At 41.8% G+C, this 22,252-nt stretch overlaps 1 protein-coding gene across 2 annotated transcripts in view; it reads left to right on the forward strand.

Moving 5' to 3' along the window:
* Nucleotides 1-519: 519 nt before the first annotated feature.
* The window catches only part of serinc4 (serine incorporator 4), a 29,253-nt gene continuing 7,520 nt past the window's right edge, over nt 520-22,252 (forward strand). Inside the window, exons 1-7 of one of the 2 annotated variants that reach the window (XM_004566356.4) lie at nt 520-737; nt 10,234-10,401; nt 10,752-10,930; nt 12,572-12,651; nt 12,984-13,077; nt 15,373-15,584; nt 16,197-16,292. In XM_004566356.4, coding sequence (XP_004566413.1) covers nt 711-737; nt 10,234-10,401; nt 10,752-10,930; nt 12,572-12,651; nt 12,984-13,077; nt 15,373-15,584; nt 16,197-16,292 — 856 coding nt within the window. In that variant the 5' untranslated portion in view covers nt 520-710. Of the gene's footprint in view, nt 738-4,580; nt 5,047-10,233; nt 10,402-10,751; nt 10,931-12,571; nt 12,652-12,983; nt 13,078-15,372; nt 15,585-16,196; nt 16,293-22,252 lie in introns of those variants that run through there. The other variant, XM_004566355.4, reaches the window with a different exon arrangement.

A 22,252-nucleotide genomic window follows, 5' to 3' on the forward strand; every position in this document is an offset into this window, starting at 1 on the left:
AAATACAGCACAACGATTAAATCCAGTGTGGTCCCCTGTGACACTGAGCAGAGAAATGTGTTACAGTGATAACAGCAGAGAGCATAAACAACAGTTTGTGGAAGGCTCCAGTAAACCAACAACAGTCAGTTGATCAGATGATCAGTCTGATGCATCAGAGATGCTGGGGAAGGAAATGTCTGTTTATTTTATTTTTTTAAATTCTGGATCTAAACTAATATTTAAACCTACCCACATGTTTGAGGAAGGATAGCATGACTTACTGTCTTGTTATTTTTGAGACAAAAACAAATAACCGGATTACGTGCCGTCTGTCTCCGGATAACTAAATCTCTGTACTCCTCTTTGTTCTATTCCTGTCTGTTCTAAGAGGTTTACCTGTTCTTCCACCACTGCAACAGATTTCCTGTGTGTCCAGACTTTTCCAGCCCTTCTGTGTATTTGAGCTTTTCCAATCCACCCACCACTGTAATCAGATTAAAAGAAAGAGAAACCTGTTGGTGCTTTCAGCCTCGAGTGGGACTGAAAAGCCACCTCAGTGCTCTGTGGTTTCCTCCTTCAGGAGGTGCGTCGGGTCGCGAGCAGCTGGAGGGATGCCACCGGGGCCGGAGACACATTGTTCCCGTCATACCAACCCCTTCATCCTGCTTTATGACTGATGCCTGCTTGACAGTTTTGGAGATCTCATCACCCAGGGCCTCAGGAACGTGATGACAGGACGCTGGCTTCGGCCACAGGTGAGACTCTGCAGAAAGCAAACAGCCTGACAAACACACAAGAATAGAAATCATCTAATGAAATGAAATTCCTCTGATTCCCAAAAGGATTAAAATGTTGCATACAACCTCTGCTGCCCTTAACTGTCAGTCAGTCAGCGCTGAGAACCAGTGGGACTAACAGATTCTATGTAATTATATATTTTTTATATATATAACAAGAAATACTCAGAGAGTGCAGACCGCCGCTGAGGCAGCTCACTCTCTGAGTATTTATTTTTCAGGAAATATTGTATATTTATATGTTTAGTTTTTTTTGATCTTTTTAAACGTACTTTAAGAAGTTTGTATTCCAGTAAAAACAAGTGCAAAGTGGAGGCTTTTGTCATTTCCCATTTTATTTTGTATAATACATTAGCAATGAAGTTATTGGTTAGTTTAGTTTGTTAATAACTGGACATGAATAACTTAAGTCTATTATGTACTACAGTACATTTCTAGCTAACTAAGCAGCTCATTCTCTTTCTCTTAACGAAACTTCCTTTAAAGATCAAATCATTTCTGTGTGAACTTGAAAGAAAAGCAGATGTGAAATGTAAAAGTAGATCATAGTTATGAAAGTGTGACCTTATTTGGCCTTGAAGAAGATGTCAGAGGTCCAAAGTAATGTCATATTTAGATCCTCATACATCTTTGCCTGTATACGTTCATGTTGTCAGTCCGAGCGATGGCAGTGAGAAGTACTTCTATTTAGGAGACCCCCCCTTACAGAGCCAAACAATTGTACTGGGCAATTGATGTAAATATTGGAAACCACCTTTCAGGAACATAATTATTGAGCACTGTGTATGTACACAATGTTCCTGTGCTAGAATAAAAAGGATGGCATCAGATTTTGATGTTAGACCAATGAAAGCAGCACTTTCCCCAAAGTTAAGCTGTCAGTAGAAAAAATGCTGTGTGTAATAATCTGTCGTCTGTGTAATCCTTCAGAGTATGAACACGCCGTTCTGTCAGAGCTATGAATGGGTACATTGTGTCTCTATGGGAAGAAACATTCCTATTGTTTGTAAAATCTGGTAAAAATGTCACAGCTTTTATTTACCCACCAGGACCAGCGCTGCTTAGAGCGCTCAGGTTTGTCTGTAAGATTCCTAAATAATAACAAAGGGATCAATTTTGAATTTTTTGTGATAAATGAAAACAAGGCTTGGATTTCAGCCAACAGTCATTGCACAGGCCTATTGAAACCATAGATCGAGCACATTCACTCAAGCACGGATTTGCATCCTCTAATTTGCTTTTGTTTGTTCTCGCTGGCACTTCCTCCTCTCCCACAAGGCAGCAGTAATTATCCAAGAGTGAAAGGGGCCCCAAGGAATGCCGGACCCTGCGCAGCCGACCGGAGCGCTGAGAGCAACACGTGTTTGTCACAGTGACTAACTGGTTTACACCCACACTTGTTGGAGGGGATAATCTAAAGTGAAATTAAGGAAATGACATCAAACAATGTTTGTTCTTAAAGTTAGTGTGGACGTTTGTGGCCTGGAGAAGCCTTCCTCAAGGTCAAGGTCAAGGTAACTTTATTTATACCCAAAGGCAGGGTCAATTTGCTTTACAGAAAAATGACAGCATTTGGCATCCCTTTCCTAAGTGGGTTACTGGTTCAAGAGAGAGTTATCAAACACATGCAAAGTTACATCATCTGGTTCATTTCTGTCATTTTTATTGGATTTTTTACTAAATAGATTTGAATAAAAGTACTTTGAGTTGTAACATGCATGCAGGTGAAAGGTTATGAATCCTGGGAGCGGGACACCCACACTCAGGGAGACAGCAGAACACAGTCGTGTCCTGAGTCCTCCACAGTTTCCTCCCCTGGTCTTTGTGTACATTCACAGCTAGCGTGCATCACCTTTCAGTCCTTTAGTGTTTATTCTTCTCGTTTTGGTCATCTTACATTTCTTTGATCGTCTTGTGTATCTGTATTTATTTACAATGTATTATATACAGGGATAGACATTATCAAAGCATCTTAGGTCAGCTAGTTTTTTCAAGTATATTGTTAAAAAAGTACTTTTCTGTGAAATCGCTGTGAATGAATATGTGGCAGTGAGCTTGTTCTTGGTAATGCTGGCTGTGGTCAGCATGTTCACCATGTTCACAGAGCTCCGTGTGTCTCCATGAGCCTCACACTGATAATCCTACAACTGGAAGAGATTCTGGAAGAGTCTTCATTGACTGGCTTTGTAAATCCAAGCCTGAACCAGGTTAACCTCTGATGTTCCCTCTTACTCAACTTCTTCTTTATTGCTCAGTCCCATGAAGGTAAATCTGGTAGGACTGTGTCTCCTCTCCAGAGGCTACACGATCCTGGCACAAGCTGCTTTTTTCCAGCGTACATTCACAGAGGTTCAGTACCAAGAACAACTCATTAAAGCAGCTGAACACGACAGCATTGTGACTCTCTGCTTTTGCTTTGCATCAGCATAACAGTGAACAGACAGTTTAATATATCTGCAAATAACAAAGTGATCTTTTACAGTTGGATGTTTTTGTAATGCATTGTACTCAGATGGCTGTTTACTGAAGCAGGGGCTCTAAATCCCACGGGTCATCATGTAATCTATCAGACACAGCAGTAACTAAGTAAACTTGTAGCTAAACATGTTGGGTTTTTGTCTCCATACGGGAGCACAGACTGCTGTGTATTATTTCCTAAACATGCTGCACATTGGAGAATCTCTGCAGCTTCAGTAGAAGGTTTCACTCAGATAGAGTAACAGGCTGCAATAATGCTGTGCCTGCGCTGGTGAAGGTCATCCTGTCTGAGAGGAGGGCTGGAACAGCGATGGGATTATCCCAGTGCGCCACCCTGCACACTAACCCAGATCTAATCTGACTCTCTCCTCATGCACTCAGCGCTTTTCAGCCGCTGCCGTCGTCTCGTTTCCCTGCCGCTGTGCAACACAGAAGAGTGTTTTAGCACATATCCAGCTCCAAGTAGCTTTTACACCTCAGTACTGACCAGCTTTGTCCCTTTGAGGAATTCATGGACTGTTTTCACAAATGTCAGATTGTAGAACAGAGCTGGCGACGAGGAGTGTAGCAGCTTTGCAATGGGAAAGCTGAACTTGCAGGGTATGGTTTCCCCCCACGAGCATAATCGGCTTTTATCATGCGATATTCGATATTTGATATCATTTTACACAGAAACTCATCAAATAAAAGCACAAAGAAAAATACTAACAGTTCATGGAGCTGCAGAGTGCAGCAGCTTGGATTGTGGAGCTGTAAGTCCTTTAAATGATTGCTGAGCAGTCCATCCCAACATCACACACACACTGTCTGGGTAACTTAATAATAAATATATTGTCTTTTGTTCATTTTTGCCTAATACCTTATTACTCTCCCATTAGAGGCCTTCCAAATCCATTGGCCTGTTTATCATTAAGCACATGTACCGATACCGTTGTTGACCCATCAACGGCAGAAAGCCGTCCAGCGCGTCCTGCTTTAACATTTCTGGGTCGTAGTGCAATCACGAAAACTCGTTGGGATTACGGATGTGGGCCTCTCTCTCTCAGACTTGGCCCAGGTCTCGGAGAAAACTGCGAGTCAAGCTTCCAGAAGTCACACAGGATAATTGTTTAATTTTCCAAATCTGGATTAAACATGCCCAATCTCATTGTGCTGTGGATTTTGTGCAATGCTGGGAATATGGAATGGAAAGGGACAGATGGGACTGGCACATGATCCCTGTTGACCTCCTCCTTCTCTCCCTCCCCCTCCTCCTCTTCGTCATTTCTCTCCCACTCCCTCCTCCCCTCACACACTCTCTGCCTAATCTGACTGGGGGAGAGAGGGAGGGCACCGGGCATTCGCCACCACCTCTCCCTATTTTCTGGCAGCGCCTAACTCGGCAGCAGAGCCAAAGCACGCAGGATATGGGCGAAAAAACAACTGATTCCTCTGTGAGGCTGGACTGAGAGCAACACAGCTCTCATGTCTCATCTGCAGAGAGCCTAGTTGGACTAGATTTACCGCTAATCCAGCATAAGAGAGCGCGCAGAAACAAGCTGCCGGACTGTGCATCTTTCCTTTTATTTCATTTTGCTGAAAAACCCATTAGACGCTGCGTTCTGGCCTCTTTGAGGATGTGAGGATGCCATCTTTGTAGGCACTTAGAAAAAGAAGCCGCTTGTGCTGGACGTTCATGGCCAAATGTAGGGTGCTGGCGGCCGAGGAAAAGCAGTTCACGATGTCGGCCACTCAGGGGATGAACCGCAGCGGGGTCTACAACTACTTCCTCAACATGGTGGCCTATCAGGTGAGAGCTGGTGAGCAGCAGCACAGCTGGAGTCTGTTTGAGCCTTTTTCAGTGTCAGTTTAGTTTGTAATGCATTAAACTAAAGGAATTTACTCATGAGATGATTGTGCATACTCACTGAAGTGCTTTTATCCAGTCAGTTAGATTCACTGTAGCTATTAAGAGTTTTCTGTAGCTGTATTTGTTTTTATTAAAAAGTAGAAGGACAGTAATGTAGAAATAATCAGTTACAGGACGCAGAAACATATTAATGTGTAAGGAGCTTTTTAATGTTGTTGCTGGTCCCAGGTCAGCATTGGACATATATTGTACAGATGCTATAGAAATGTGTAAATATTACTCTGGACAATAACTTTGAGCCAGTGCTGTTAAACAATAAATGTACGTGAGTGAACTACAAGCTTTTTTACTGACTGTTTGCAGTGCTGGCATCCTACTGCAGCAGTGCACTCTTTCACTGCAGACTGCATGGCTACATGTTTGATTTTTCTCACCAGTGACAATGGGACTCAATGCCTCATTGCAGTGTTGAGACGTAGCCCGAGATCCAGATTTGTTCATTTGCTCAGCAGTATAGAACTAAAGAACAGTTTTTTTCTTCGGTAGCAGCGGCGTTGTCTTCGGTTTAGTAATGTGCAACATGATACTCTGAACATTCTGCATCATTCGCCTTTATGTTGCTCTCCATTAGTAAAAGGTGATTTACTTTTGGATTTTGGATTTGAAGCTGTATTTGGCCTGTTTATCATAGAACCACAGACCTGTTGAAAGCAGTCCTGTTTCCATACATCCATACTTTACTTAATGTTACTTCCAAACGCTCCCAGTGGGGGACAGGTCTGAGGTGCAGGTTAGAGTATGTGCAGAATGAGGTTTTGGCATTATCTGTCTGAAATAAGCAAGACCTTTGCTAAGAACACATCACATTAATAGCAGCTTATGTTAGCTTATGGGGCTTTCATGAATATGCATTTATCGATGTTATGTGGACCTGTGCACCCACACCATGACGGATTGTGCACTGGTAGAAACCCGGAAGGTCCCGCTCCTCTTTAGCTCAGAGAAGAAAGCCTGCTTGATTTTCAGGTCACTTTCCTCCTTTGCTACACTTCATGAATTACCTTTAGGCCAGGATCAGCTGTATTTCTAGATTGTTTTTATGTAGGTTGTCTTATTTCTTGGTTTGCATGTGTGGTAGAATTTTAACCTGGATTTGTGCAACAACGAACTGTGTTCATGACAGCGCTCCTGAACCTGTGCAGCAAGAATACTGAAAGGAAAAGAGTTCATATTACTCTTATATAAGATATATTTCAGGGAGTCCCAGTAAAGTCAAGTTGTCCCAGTTTGTGTTCAGGAGACAGAGACCCGCTCTGCTTTTGATAAAGCATATAGTTAGGGACGGGTCAGGTGACCCTGAACCATTCACTAGCTTTGCTGCTGTGTATGCAGGGACGTTTCCCATGATTCAGTGAGTATTTGAAAGGGGAGTTCTTCTTCCCCATAGGGGACTGTCTTATCATTGGGGTTCTTTCTTTTCTGTAAAATATAAGGTCCTGTCAGATCCATGTTGTACAGTTGGAGCTTTATAAGTGCATGGAGGCTTAAAGGCGCTCAGCATTAGATTTCAAACTGTGCACACGGGTTTCTGTGGATTCTGTAAAGCTTTAATGTTCTGCAGGATAGTTCATGTAGTTCTTTACTTTATCACACTGAGAAATGTTCTGTTGTTGAACAACTTGCCTTTTCACAAAGCAGCGAAACCCTTCCCACCACCATGTTGCTCTTCCATTAAGGTGAAGCCCTCAAACCTCAGTGGATGAAAATAAAATGCAAAGGACATATTATAAGAAATATACATAGATTAAAATACATAAACTTGACAGAGGTCCTTTTGCGATACAAAGTGAAAGGCAGATGTGGGTCAGGATTAGCACTTAATACTTGGAAAGGTGCAGATGAGATCGTCATCATGTAGAAGTAACACGTTGAGTGACTCCTGTGTTTCTGAAATTATATTCTTACATTTGTGATTTGACAGGACAACCTGGCTCATTTATGCAAACGTCCATGAATGCCTGAATGAAGACTCCGTCTCTATCTCACAAACTCCTCCACGTTTAGTCTTCACTCTGTACCTAACAGTCTGTGGTCTGCCCTGAATATGCTGTGTGACCCACGCTTTTATTTGGCTGTTTTTAAATGAAAGTGATTATTCGTGTTTTTGGTTTAATCTCCATGGCCCAACTTTGCTCTGTGACCAGTAATCCTGCATTATGAACCTTAAACTAGGCCACAGGGCAGACACCTGGCTGTCTGTAAGGTGGCTCAACTTATAAACCTTTTTTATAAATTCTATAAAGTTTCCCTTTTGTTTATGTGTAGTTTTCTTTATTCCATCAGAAACATCTGCACTTCTTTATTATGAACAGTTCTGGTTTGTTCAGAATGCAAAAAAGGACAATTTACATCTGATGCATTTATGGTTTCTCATGCTCTGCATGCTGAGAGATGGTTTTAGGTGTTCAGTTTACAAAGTAGTTTATTTTGTGATTATCAAGTGACTTGGAGTTATTACAGTATCTCCATGCTTCTCTTTGGGCCGTCAGACCATCAGTCAGAGTGCAGATAAAAGCACTTTTATTAACAAATCTACAACTTGACTAATAGACAAATAAACAATAAGCATGTAAATGTGTACAGTATGTAAGAAAGTAAACAGAGATGGTAAACAAAGCTGGTTTAAGTGACTGTGCATGTGGTTGCTGGTGTCTGATGGGCGGGTCTGTTGCAGATCTACTGTATTTTCCCACATAATCATCTCTGGGAGGTTGGTCTGAAGAAGAAAACCTGAGTGACAGTTCTCTGGGTGAAAGTGTGTTGCTGGTGTCAGAGGGAAATGGTCAGACTGCTTTGAGCAGACATTGAGGCAGCAGTAACCACCTGTTAGAACCGCGGCATGTAGAAGAACGTCTTTGAATGTACGATGTTAAACTTTGAAGCAAGTGGGCTGCAGCAGCAGAAGTTCACATTATGTGGCTCTCCTGTCAGCTTTGAACAGAAAACTGCAGCTACAGTTCACACAGAAGACTGGAAGTATGCTGCCCGCTCTGATAGCATGAATTTCTGCTGTAACATTCAGATGTCCGGGTCAGAGACAACAGGACAGCATAGATCCATGTTGTGTGGCATCACTGGCTTCAGGCTGCTGGTGGTTCAATAGTGCGGGGGATATTGTCTCGGCACCATTCGAGTCCATTAGCAGCGGCATTGTTAAAACACCACGGCCTACCTGGGTAGTGTTGCTGACCTTTACTACCACAGTGTACCCATTCTGTAGCTCAGGAGGAGCCACAGCAGTAGAGCTGGTCATCTACTAATCAGAAGGTTGGGGGTTCAATCCCTGGCTGCTGGAGAAGATACTCACCTCGTTGCTTCCTGATTCATCCATCGCAGTGTGAAGGTTAGAAACGACAAAGGAAAGAGAGATAAAGGTGCTTGCGGGTGTGTGAATGAAGCAAGTCGTATAAAGTGCTTTGAATGCTCAGAGTAGAAGAGCTCTATATACGAACCAGTCCATTTACCATTCTGTGACGGCTGCTCAGAGCAGGACATCACACCACATCACAATAGTCTCATCAATGAGCTCACTGGGCTCCACAGTTAAAGCCTTTATGATGTGGTGGAATGGGAGATTCAAGTCATGGGTGTGAATCCCAAAATCTGCAGCAAACACACATATGTACGTGTTAATATATACATATATTGTAATATAGACCAAAATCTATCTTAGAATTATAGAATTCTAATAAAGCACATATTTCTTCTTCAAAATTTAAAGTAATCTACAAAAATAGAAAAGGTAGCACCAACAAACGGAAACTGTTCCCCACAAAAATGACCAGAGCAACATCACTGACTGACTGATTTGCAGCCATGTGAGCAGTCAGTGCATAATGGAAACCCATTCTTCAGCTGGAAGGGATATCAGGAGATATACGCTCCATTTAATCGTCTTTCATCAAATCATTTTTCAGCCACTGACCAAGATTAAAGATCTATTTTGATGCAGTCTTCCCCTCAATGAGAAGATGTTGGATAATCCTCTCTGCATTATCTATCAGATTAAGACGTGCACATGATGAGTGATAATACATCTGGATTTACTCCTTTAGTATTTAGTGCAGTTCCAGTGCCTGCAAATATGCACACAGTTCACAAAGCAAAGCAGAGAAATACAATCTACAATATAAAACTACACAGTTACTACAGACAGACTGCAGAGGCTGCTGAAGCACATGAGCAGATGAGCGTGCAGGTTTCTCCTCTAGGTTTAGTTCAGGATCAGTGGACACGGGCTTACATTCAGTCATCCACAGCTCTGATTGATGAGAATCAGAACCAGCCAGATGCCAGTGGACTCATTAATCTGCCATCATTGGCAGTGTGAGACTGGGACTTTTAAATGTCTTCAGACAGTTTTGCTTTTAATACTTGGATTGTGCAGATGCAGTGTTTAGGATTTTCAATCCTCCGGGTCCCTGTACCAGCAGGACACATTGTCCTGTAGAGGTCTGCTGCTCACCAAAAGGTCTGCAGAGATGTGGAACAGCACTGGGAGTTCAATCCATGCATCGATAGTAAACTCTGCTTAACGTAAACTTAACCATACAGCACGATTCAACACTGCAGTGCCCACTACAGGAAGTCTTCAACTTTCAATGAGTACTAAAGCAGTTTGAAACTACTCCAAATACCCGTAAAGTAAATTAGAGCTTAAGGATCAAGAGTTCTCCTGTTGTTGAAAGGCAACAAATTTATGGAGCTCATAGTAGTTCATGGTTTTCATTTTTCAGCACTCTGGACTGAATATCAGTGCACATCATTTCTACTCTGCTGTCTGACCTCATGTATCACCCACGGCCGTCAGATGCTCTTTTGACTCAGGAGATGCTGTGTGCCGGAAGTGACCACATGCCAAAGATTTTATTTTTCTAACTTTATCTCCACTTGTTGCAGCATGCAGTGTATTTACTAACATATTACACGTTTCAGATCAAGTGGGATTTTGGTGAAATACAGTTCACATCTTCTCAGCTGCTATGTGTGACAGTTGTAACAGCAGACAGAAATATGTCCGTGGCCTGTGTGCTGTTTGGATGCTGAGCTGCCTCTTCTCCTCCTCAGATATGCTGCTGCTGTGGGCCGGCTCCCTGCTCGCTCTGCTGTGCCTTCTGCCCTCCGGTCAAATCCTCCACCAGCACGCGGGTCATGTACACGCTCTTTCACATAATGAGTTGTGCGGTCTCCTGCCTCATGCTGTCCCGCACGGTCTCCGAGCTCGTCAGGGAAAATGTGAGTGTTTGCTCAGTTGTTCAATATGTTACCAGTGCGCTTTATACAGTGCAGCTATTCTGACTCCATACACAAAGTCCACAGTCATGAGTGAATTCAAACCCCAATGAACAATGTGAGAAACATTAAATAAAGTCATACAGAATAATAACTACTAAACATTATTATTCTGTACGTAGTTCTGCAAATAACTGCTGCAGGTAAGAGTTTCAAGAACAAAAGAATAAATAAACCAAATTATTTGTCTTAGCTGTGTGAATTTAATGTGTAGACGAAAATACACTGAATAGTCAGTCAGTGTGGAGAAGCACCATCTCTGACGTCATCATGAATGTGACGTGTCACTTCAGGTGCCTTTCTTCAACGTGGTGTGTGACCAGGCGCACGGCGGGGGCCACTGTGAGATGTTGGTGGGCTACTCTGCGGTCTATCGAGTCTGCTTCGGCACTTCCTCTTTCTACCTGATGATGGCGATGTTCCTCATTGACGTGAAGTCCAGTCAGGACTTCAGAGCACTCATACACAACGGGTCAGTGTGAAGTGTTACACATGAGCCTTTTTCCACATTTCAGCACCAACATGTTACAATGAGTGACAAGAAGATACACGTACAGACTGTTAGAGGTTAATAATGTAGTTCACCAATCAATCAATCAATCAATCAATCAATCAATCAATCAATCAATCAATCAATAGCTATTTGTAGGAGTCTTCCCAATCTGGGCCTAAAAGTAAAATACCGTATGTTTGTCCAAACAACTCTACACTTTACAAAAGTGAGAATCTATGATGTAAACAGTCGTGACCACAAAGAAAAAACAGTAAATGAGAAGGCGTGTCCAAACTTTTCAATGGTAGTGTTTGTGTATTTTATACATATTATTCTATCTATTTACACTATACATAATACATACATCTCTGTATAGATATTAATATAAATACACACTATAGGAATATGTCCTAACTACATACAGACAGCAGGATATAAAAGAGAAATGAAGCATTGTGTGAAGGTTATGAGCAGGGACAGAAGATGATGTGTCATGTGACCTGTGCAGGTCTTGTAAAGAAGGCAGATTGGAGTCAATCATGTTTCAGTTAAAAATACTCAAGAAAATATTCAGTTTTTACATTTTGTAATGTTTTCTTATTCACATTAACAATCAAAAGCATAACGCAGGATATTATTGTAACACTGTTATGCAAGTGCAGCAGATCTGACCTAAATGTGCACCGCCTGCTTTTATGTGATTTCCTTGAATATTTAAATTAGACTTTAGGAGTGTGTCCTCACACATGCCTTTAAATACTCCAGCCTGTACCTACTGAAAGCTGCTGCTCTAATTAAAGCTCTTTGTTGTTGCACTTTCCATTGCAGTGCAGTCGATTATAGCTGTGACGTAACTCGGATTAGGATTTGACAGACTGGATTGCTGCTTCTGTCTGGTATAAATAAACTCACAGGAGTCTTAGTAGTAGCACAGTGAAAGGTTACAGCTCTAACAGTGGCCTGCAGAGCACCGAGTACCCTCGTTCTTAAAGACCAGACGCAGACACATAAACAGTGTTTGCACGGAGGAAAAACTTACTGTGCTCATCAACGTGCACCTCCCTCTTTGGGAGTTTATTATTTGTGTTTCAATTGTTTTTCTTGTTAAATAAAGTATTTATCTGAATGTATGAGGCCACTAAAGTCAGTACAATGAATTTCATTTCTGAGGAAACATGAGCAGCACACAAGCATTTTAAAATTCTGCACAGAGACATTCAGTCTGTAGCTGGAAGAAAATCCAATAACATAAAACATGTAATGTTCATGTTGGTAGCAGATGCTGTAAATCTTTACAACAGCAGCTTGAGTTTATGCTGATTCTAATTATTAGTTCAAAAACACACCACAGTGAATATATTTTCATTCCACATCAGATGAATAAAGTAAGTTTGAGCAAACAAGCCGATTTGGAGCTCAGAAGTCTGCAAAAGGTACGTTTTTCAGATTCTGCTGTTTCTTTTCTTAGTATCAGAAATGAGTGGGTTTGTAGGTTCAATAGAGAAGTAATACAGCACTTGTAAATTAGTAAAAATTACAAAATCGTTGGAAAAAAGCTTTTATATTGAAGGTTTAAAACCCCCCAAAAACTAACAGTTCCTTTTTTCTTTCTTTTTTCAGCTTCTGGTTCCTTAAGTTCATCACACTGCTGGGAATGTGCACTGCTGCCTTCTTCATCCCAACAGAGTCCTTCCTGCATGGTGAGAAACTTTTCTATCAGGCTTTTCATTGGAAGCAAATCCATCCTGAGAGCAGATATGACCTTCCTTCTAAACCCTTCTAGGGGGCAGCAGAGATCTGCTCCTGAGCACTATCGAAACCCTGCAGGGCATTCATCAACGGGCCATAAATCTCTGCAGCTCGGTTTCACTTTGTTTGGGGACAATAAATATGCTGAAACAAGTTTGAGATCACAGCCAGTTTATTATATACAGGTTGCTCTTGTTTTTCCTTTCCTGTTAACTGCTTCCTCTGTCATCTTGAAATAAATCACTGAATGATGGCGCTTCTCTCTCTCTTTTACCTGCCTCAGCTTGGCATTATGTTGGTGTGGTGGGAGGATTCGCCTTCATCTTGATTCAGCTCATCCTCATCACAGCGTTTGCACATACCTGGAACAAGAACTGGTAAGACTAAGACTGTCCTACAGAATCACCTAATGTGTGATTTTATGTTGTGAAATGAAGAAGACGAACTCGTAGCTGTGTGGAATCACTCATTTGACAATCATCCAAAACAAGGACACACTTACCCCGTCTGTGGGGATCTTGACGTTGTTAAAAAGTGTGTCATTAACTTTGTGTTTGCTGTGTTGCTTGTGTTTTGCTGACATCATAATGCGTCTTTGCACGATGAAACTTTATGAAAAAACGATTCATGACCATGAGCACATCCAGCAGCTCTGGGATGCCTCGGTGCAGTGCTGGATGAGAGCGAATCCCTGCAGTCAGATTAAACATCTGGAAAGACTGAATCCAGAGGAGGAGCGCCACATGGTGTTGGAATGACATGTTTTCTTTGTTTCGCAGTGAACACATATTTTTGGTTTTCAGCATAACACAAGTCCTTCACAAAATACCAATGAAACAATACACACAATCACATCTATTTATTTCTGTAATCTGCATATTTACAAGAGAAATGGAAACATTTTGGATAAAGCTTATAAATTGGGGATGTGCAGCATATACTGCTTTATCATCCTTCTGGACACTAATGTGCATCATTTCCAAACTGAACATAGTGTTGTGTTATTTAAGAAAAGCCACTGCGCTCATACATTTATATACAGCTGGACTTGTCAGACCTGTAGCATCCATCTCTTGTTATGTACGGTTTCTGGGTCCTTTGCAGCTTCTTCCAGCCTCGTGTGAAGCCAGTGCTGATGATTCATTTCTGTCCTGCAGAATAACTCAAATCAGACTCATTCAGCACCAGCTAAGTAAAACAGAGCGCTGCTTCTTTTTTTATTTGCTTTTTCTGTGGGTGAAACATGCGACAAACAGCAACCACACGTCTGTCTTCAGACGTCTGGAGTAGTTGAAACCAAAAGTATTCAGTTTGCTGTGATCAAAGAAAATCATCCAGACCTCAAATATTCAGGAAAAGAAGGACGTGTTCATGAATTTTGAACAGTTTCCGAGTGACCGGAGAACCGACGGACTAAGAAATAATAATTCTGTTGGCACTTCTATCCTCTCTGCATCCTTTCTGTCATGTCCTCATTTATCCGTCCAGACGTATCCCAGATGTTATTTACTGTATCCAGCTGTTGCGGCTGCCTTTGTCGTCAGGCTCAGCCACCTCTGAACTGATGAGTTGTAGCCACGACAGCTAAGAGGATTTATTCATTCAGGCCTTTTCTGAGGCCACTGCAGACAGGCAGAAAAGCCTCTTTCTCTCTTTACAATGACGTGGAGTTTTCATTCACCACTGTCTCTCCAGTCTTGGTTTACAGGTCAGAAATGTTACCAAATATTCTTTGGTTCACAGCTGCAGCACCTGGCAGATTTCTCTTTGCATTATCAAGCTGACTCCAGTGTTATTCTTACTGTCTTCTCAATCCTTGGCCTCACCACTGTGAGTCCTAAATACCCGACTGACTCAGTGACTGTGTGAGATATTCCGAATTCCATCTTAATAACAATAACAGTCACACATTTGATTTATAGGTGCCTGTTGGTACAGCAAATTTAAAACATGTACACAATTAAACGAAAATCAAATACACACAAACTATACAAACTAATGAAAGTAACTACAGACTGAGACCGTGTTATAATGAAGGCTCTGAAACCTTTTCCATAGAAAATCACATTCACTTCTAAACATAACTTTAGGTTTACTTTCAGCTACATGCTAAAGATGCTAAACATGTTCACGTCAAAGTAGGCTGTATACATGCATTCTGTCTTCCAGTTGTTTTCCAGTTGTGTGAGTTTAAATCTCCATAACAAGAGGTTTGAACCACTAACCACCGAGTTCTACCCATGAGGATGGCAAGGAGAGCAAATGTTACTGTACATGTCATTTATCCACAGTTCATGTATATGATGCAGATGTGCAGACTAAGAGATTCATCTTTAATGTTTATGGACCTTAGCAGAGGAAATGTTCTTACAGTCCCAGTTGGTGTTATTAATGGCTCAAAGCCCAGCTCTGCTTTGGTAAGCATACGGTTCAGGTGTGATGTGTTCAGTCAAAACAATACAGATCTGTTGTTTTTAGTGTTAACAGGTAAAACAACAGGGCTGGAATAAACTCTCAGTTAAAAATGAAGCCTGATGTAATAATTGGATGCCACTTTCCCACCAGCTTCCTTGTCTCGCCAAATTCAAAGTGGAATAATCACTCGTGCAGTGGAACACCATGACACTTGAATATGAACTCAGTCAAGCTCTGACGATCATCTGTCCTCTCAGGTTGACTGGAGCAGCAGAAAACAAGCGCTGGTACCTGGCGGTAATGTGCGCCACCCTGTTCTTCTACACCATCGCCACTATGGCCTTCACCTTCATGTACAAGTACTACACCCACCCCATTGCCTGCCACTTCAACAAAGTCCTGCTGTGGGTCAACCTGGGACTCTGTGGTCTCATGTCCTTCATTGCCGTCACACCGTGTGTGAAACAGAGTGAGTCGATGAAACACGCTCACGGCAACAAATCTGCAAATAACACTTAGTCCACATCCAGCTGTGCAAACATACACCTGTTGAACGGAGAGCTGATGTAAGCTAACATTATCTGCTTCTCCCATTAAACCAGACGTGCTTTGCCTACACATGTCTGGGCTTCAGGATTAAACACAGGCCTGTACTTTCAGACAAGTACAGGTAATGGTATTGGTACTTTACATGAGTATTTACATTTTGTGAGAGTTTATGGACTCTAGGAATACACATCAAGACTTTTAACTCCACTGCATTTATCACACAGCATGAGGTAGTGTAGTGTGCATTTGTACTGTGCAAATCTGTAGTTTGGTAAAAAATCTTTATATTCTATATTTATAAAAATATTTATAAAAAAAGAAAAATAGACCCTATATGGAATGGAGGACAGTTACATCCTGGTCATTGTGCTGGGACAACAGTAGCGTTGCCAGGTTTGATGGTTCTTTATAGCAGTTTGAAGTGCTGAGCTGAAGGTTTCTTCCTCGAGATGAAAAATAATCATGGCCAGACTTTTCAGGACTCCCCTTTGAGAACTTTTGTACCATCCTCTGTCTTTCTCTCTGTCTACAGAACAGCCTCGGTCTGGGCTCCTTCAGGCCTCCATCATCAGCTGTTATGTCATGTACCTCACGTTCTCTGCACTGTCCAGCCGTCCACCAGAGAAAGGTACGGTAAATAATCAAACGCAGAGCAGAAACACAGAGATCGCTCGGCTGAGACACTGACACAGAAACGTGGACTTTCCCCTTACATGCTGATTAAAAGAGAAACATGTGCAACAAGTTCCCACACATGCACCCGGATCTCTTCATGCTTTTTTCTTCAGAGCTGCGATCGATCAATGTTGTTGGATTAAATGACACCTGCGTAACCTGATGAGGGTTATAAGGGTTGTCTTCCTGCAGCGTTTCTCTGCATAACTGCGATGTAGGGATTGAAACAATGCACAAATTTAAAAACTGAAAGTGTAACACTCACAGAGGAAGATAACCCAAATGCAGGACAAAGACGGGAAGTACAAGATTCAGTACAAATAATCCATCTTCAAAATAAAAAAGGAAGTAACTAAGACAGAGTAAGGCACAGAGACATGGAGGCAGACGAGGCCTGACAGCTTGCGCTATACCAGGATGTAACCCTAACACATACACATACTCCTCTATAATTTGCCTTTCCGTTTTCCCAGTGACTCACCTGTTGGCTCCAGGTAAAACAAAGACCCTTCACATAACAGAGACATTAGAGCAGCAGCTTATCACACAACCCAAGTCTTATCCAGGCTTTACATCTAAATGTGTCTGAATCATACATGGATGCTTTGACAATACTGGCTGGTAGAGTCGTTACACTTCCAAACACAGCTGTCCCGATGAACAGCAAAGTGCAGGGTGATGTAAAGCAGGCGTCCAGGAGGAACCAAAGTACCAATGCATCCCTCATTAAGTGTAGCAGTTCGATGTTTTTAGTCCATTTTTGCTACTTCTGGACTCGTTTGGTTAAATACAGTGCGTTTTTAGTCAAAGGTAAAACATCAATAAAGTCAACATGGGTTCACGATTTGAATCTAAATAGCTGTTATTTTACACAAATGTTGGAGAAATCTAAATTTGTTTGTGTTGCTATTTTATGCTCTTATTCCAGAAAAGCCATAAATTGTATCACCCACGGTTTAAGAACTCCAGTCTTTGAAGTCTAAATTTTAGCGTTAATTTCATCACCACCTTGTTTTTAGGTGACAGAAATGAGAATTTATTCAACAAGAGGGTGTAGTTCAATCCTGACAGGTAATGCTAGCAGCATGATTGTCTACAGTCCATATTAGCTGCAGTGATGCCTCGCAAACACATAGGGGCTATAGCTGCCTATAGCTGTGAAACCAGTGAGTTATGTAAAACTTTACTCTCTGTACAATTATCACAAAGTATAAAGGCAAAGGCATGTTTTCATGCTGAGGCTCTGTTGCAGCTACCTTTGAGTCATCGTCTGCCATTGTTGGTGCTTTGGCATAATCTGGCATACACTTGCAGTCCTGGACGGACTCTCGCTACTTTCTGTTGCTGTTTAAACACATTATGGGTAAATGTCAGAACTCAATAAAACATTTGAAACCCTCACTGAAGGCCCAGCAGAAAAGTTCTACATCTGTTTTCTAAATGAAGATTGTCGCTTTCTTTAAGGTCACTCAGCAGACTGTGAGCTGTGTCATGTTTGAAAATGTTCTCGGTAATCGGCTGTTATCCACAAGGACAAACTATAGGTGTGTTTGTGTGTGTAGGAGAGGTGTGTGAGAGCTCAGAGGCACTCGGGCAGCTCGGGACACTGCAGCAACATGTTGAGAAAATATGCACTCTGAGTTTGTTATAAAAACAACTTTTCAACACAGACTGGGAACCACACACAGACACACACACATACTTACACACTGTAATAGTTAATTCCCACTTACTGTGGCTGAGTTTCCTTTAATTCATGGATTGACCTGTCATGGAAACGTCTCCAGAAGGGAAGTGTGTGTGTGTCTGTGTGTGTGTGCATGTGCGTGCACGTGTGTGTGTGTGTGGGTGTGTGTGTGTGTGCAGGGCTGGACTGGGACAAAAAATCGGCCCGGGCATTTTGACTAGAGACCGGCCCACCAGGTATTATAGGAAAAACCATAAAGCCTTTGAATGAAAACAAACGCTGTTGTCACAGTGATGCAGACTGTCTTGTTGGTATATATGTATCAGTCTAATAAACTTAAACCTACACCATCCTCCCTATTCTGGTATTCTAAACTGCTTGGTCAACTTAACCTCCTGAACTATCTACAACACATGGTGAAAACCTGAAATTAAGACAGAGAAGACTAGAGGGGAGACATGATCATTACTGATTACTGATGACAGATTTAGATATATTTTCATAAACCATTCATTTGCCACATCAATAAACAGCATGGCAGGGCAAAATATTTTTTCTAACATGGCAACCTTTAAAAAGTGAAAGGAGACAGAAAGACAGGTGAGAAAGAATAAAACTTAATTGACTTTTTGATGGCATTTTGCACACAGTACTGGTACAGTACAGTAAAATACTGGCATCATATGCAGTACTTAGCTACTTCTGAAGAAATTATGATGGGATCCTAAAAAAAATTACTATGTACAATAATGGATTTCTATACATTTGACATCAGATGAAAACATTTGTTGTAAGATTCAGATAATTATTTTTTAAAAGCGAAACATTTTAAATGAGAATAAAAAAGAAAAGTATTTCTTTGTGCCCCCCTCTCCCTGTTAATGCCTACCTGCCCCCCTGGCAAAACTTTGCTGCAGTTACCAGCTGTCAGCTACTTAGAAAAGGATCCTGGTGTTATTAGTCTCTCAGAAACAGTTCATAACTTCCCTTCAACTCGTTTATGTCACCTAAAGCAGCGGTCCCCAACCCCCGGGCCTAGGACCGGTCCGTGAGTCGTTTGGTAACGGGCTGCGAGAGTTGAGGCTCAGGTGTGAAATGTATGATTTTCAGGGTTTTTATCGTTTTCAGCGTTATTTTGTTATCGTTTTGATCGTTAACTCGGTTTTCCTGGGTCTTTTCACGTGTGTTATGAACAGTGTTGGGGAGTAACGGAATACATGTACCGCCGTTACGTATTTAAAATACAAAATATGAGTAACTGTATTCCGTTACAGTTACTGTTTAAAAAGGTGGTATTCAGAATACAGTTACTTTGTTGAAATAAATGGATTACACTGCGGTACTTTCCTGTTTCATATTGTCGCGGGTCAGGACTGTTTGGGTTTTGTTTGACAGCTACGTTCTGTTGTTCTAGGCGGCAGCACTACGGTTGCCATGGTTACATGGTGACGCTCTCTCTGCGTGTTTCCTGGGTGAGAGAGCGCCTTTTTGTTGTTGTTGTTGTGCTAAGCTAACAGGCAGAATGCTACAGACATAGCTCTAAAGAATGCAGCCTCATGGGCAGTGTAGTCCGTGCTGCAGGGAGAATGGACTGCCATACACGTTATGTGTCTGTGAGCGAGGGAGGGAGAAAAAGGGAAAGTACGAGCTGTCATCGAGCAGAAACGGGAGCTGGAAGCATGTAAATATAATAATAACCACTGCAGCCAAGAAGAGTGCCTGACGAGCCCAGTTGTAAGTAAGCTATTAAGACTCGACTGTACGCTGTGTTCGTGTTTTCCTCCGAAACAATAAGTTCCGTTGGAGCAGTCTTTCAACGCCTCTCTCTGTCTCTCGCAAGAAAAGTTGACCCAGACAACAAAGTAAAGCTATTTTTCAGCTACGAGCCCAACACGGAACCCACGTATTAGCCAGAGGTCCCTTTACTACGGTTCGGAGCCGCGGACCTTCAGTAATAGTAATAAATCACATTCATGTAGTTGTAAACAGCATGATAATATATTAAATAATCCAAAGTATTCAGAATACGTTACTCTCATTGAGTAACGTAACGGAATACGTTACAAAATACATTTTGGGGCATGTATTCTGTATTCTGTAATCTGTAATGGAATACATTTTAAAAGTAACCTTCCCAACACTGGTTATGAATAAATCTTCTTTTTTTCGGTACCGGTACTAGTTTTATTTTGTTGTATTTATCCGCGACACATTAAAGGCCGGTCCGTGAAAATATTGTCGGGCATAAACCGGTCCGTGGTACAAAAAAGGTTGGAGACCGCTGACCTAAAAGGTAAACCTGTTTCTCCATCACCTGTTCAGCTCTGATGATTCAGTAAGGACATCTCCTGGTTTCATCTTCATGTTTCCTTCTCACCACAATCCAAACCGGTATCATGACCAGCAGCTTTTACAGCTGTGGCTCCAGCAAACATCAGCTGATACTAGAAATTAATATTAAATAAATTCTAACAACAGCTGATCAAGCTTAAATATGCTGCTGTTGTTTAGCGCGACATCTGCTGGTTTCCTCTTTCTGGCACAAAGTGGGCGATAAACAAACAAGAGAGAAAAGCCGATCAGCTGATCATTGATCAGTTTCATGATTGAAGTAGAAACAGGAGAGAGAGGGGAGAGAATGAGAGAAGAAGAGGCAGCTGACAGCAAAGACACAGAATAAATCCAGCTTTGTGTATTTTTTCATTGTAGCTGAAGTCCAGGACAAACTGTGTTCCTTCTCACCTCAATACGAAACGCACAATATTTTCTCTGAATACCAGACTATTCCGTTTTTTACAGGACAGTTGGAAACTCTAATAACTAACCTTATAAATAAAATAAGATAAAACAAATTCAACATCAGTAACATCGTAGCACCCGCCCAGCAGTATATAAACTCCATCATGCTAGCTAGTATGCAGTACGAGTTATTGTAACTGACTGTAAAAAGTCAGCATAACGAAAATAAACTCCACCTAAACTTGGTTTATATCTGACCAGATAGACTGCAGGTCATAACTTCTTACCTGAAGTTCAGTTCACTGCCTCGGGTCTCTGCTCCTCCTGCCTTTCCGTCATCCACCTGCCAGTGTGTTGCATCTGCTGGCCTCCACCACTTGCTAATGTTACTGAATTTGTGGAAGCTCCGCAATAGCCACCACCAAACAATTGAGTTATTTTTACACATCTCCCAGCATCTGGCCAATCCACCACCTTTCAGTGTTTATGCCGTTACGGGAAAAAAAACGAACCCCCCCCCCAAAAACCCATTGGCCCATAAGAACGAAAAATCACCATGCCCGGTGGGCCGATGGCCAGTCCAGCTATGTGTGTGTGTGTGTGTGTGTGGGGGGGGGGGGGGGGGGGTCTCGTTACTCTCTTCTTCGGCCTTTGTTTGAGTTGTGTGTTCCTGGAAGGCTTATTCTGCTCTATGAGCTCACCGTGACGCACACAGAGTAATCTGTATGTTTCTGAGAGAAAGAATTAGTGACTGAAAAGACACAACTCAAAGAGGGAGACATGCTCTTGCTGCTTTGGCAACTCCTGATCTGAGTGTACTTGTTTGTCTGTCTTTGTGGGGCCCGGCATTAAAGTTTAAAAAACTTTTGAAACTAAATGGAAACTAATGCAAGAACCAACAACAGTCTCTGTGAAGCTTATTTTGGTCACAGTAACATTGTTTTCAGCTCTGCCCCACCTGAGTGTAATCGTTCAGGTAGAAATATGGTTCAGAAATTACATGCCAGGCAACCAAGGTGTCAGTTTCTGAATTTTGCTCAGCATTGCTGTTAGGATTAGCGGCATCACTCCTGGGAAAGAGGGTGTCGGTACTGACGGCGTCAGTTTCACTGTTATTGGGATTAGGCTCGTCATTACTGTTATAAATGGAACTGTTGCTATGGTGATTTTCTGTTTGTGTCTGCAGCTCAGCTTTTCGAATGCGATTCAAGTATCCTTCACAGAGTTTCTTTGCTTTTTCTTCTACTATATTTTTGAGCTCATTCAAGTGGTTGCTCACCTCCTCTGAAAGAAGTTCTTCGTACACCCATCTGTAGTATGAGGGGCACCCTGAGGACTTGATGTTGTTGAACCGTCTCATAATACAAATGGGTTTCCAAAATTCGTAGATATTCCAAATAATGAAAACCACACTCAAAACACCAAAGCCAATGTCCTACAAGGGAAGGCAGGAAAATGTTAAAACTTATTTATCTGTATGTTACATG

The sequence above is a fragment of the Maylandia zebra genome, linkage group LG1 (genome assembly GCF_041146795.1).
Source record: "Maylandia zebra isolate NMK-2024a linkage group LG1, Mzebra_GT3a, whole genome shotgun sequence".
Lineage (NCBI taxonomy): Eukaryota > Metazoa > Chordata > Actinopteri > Cichliformes > Cichlidae > Maylandia > Maylandia zebra.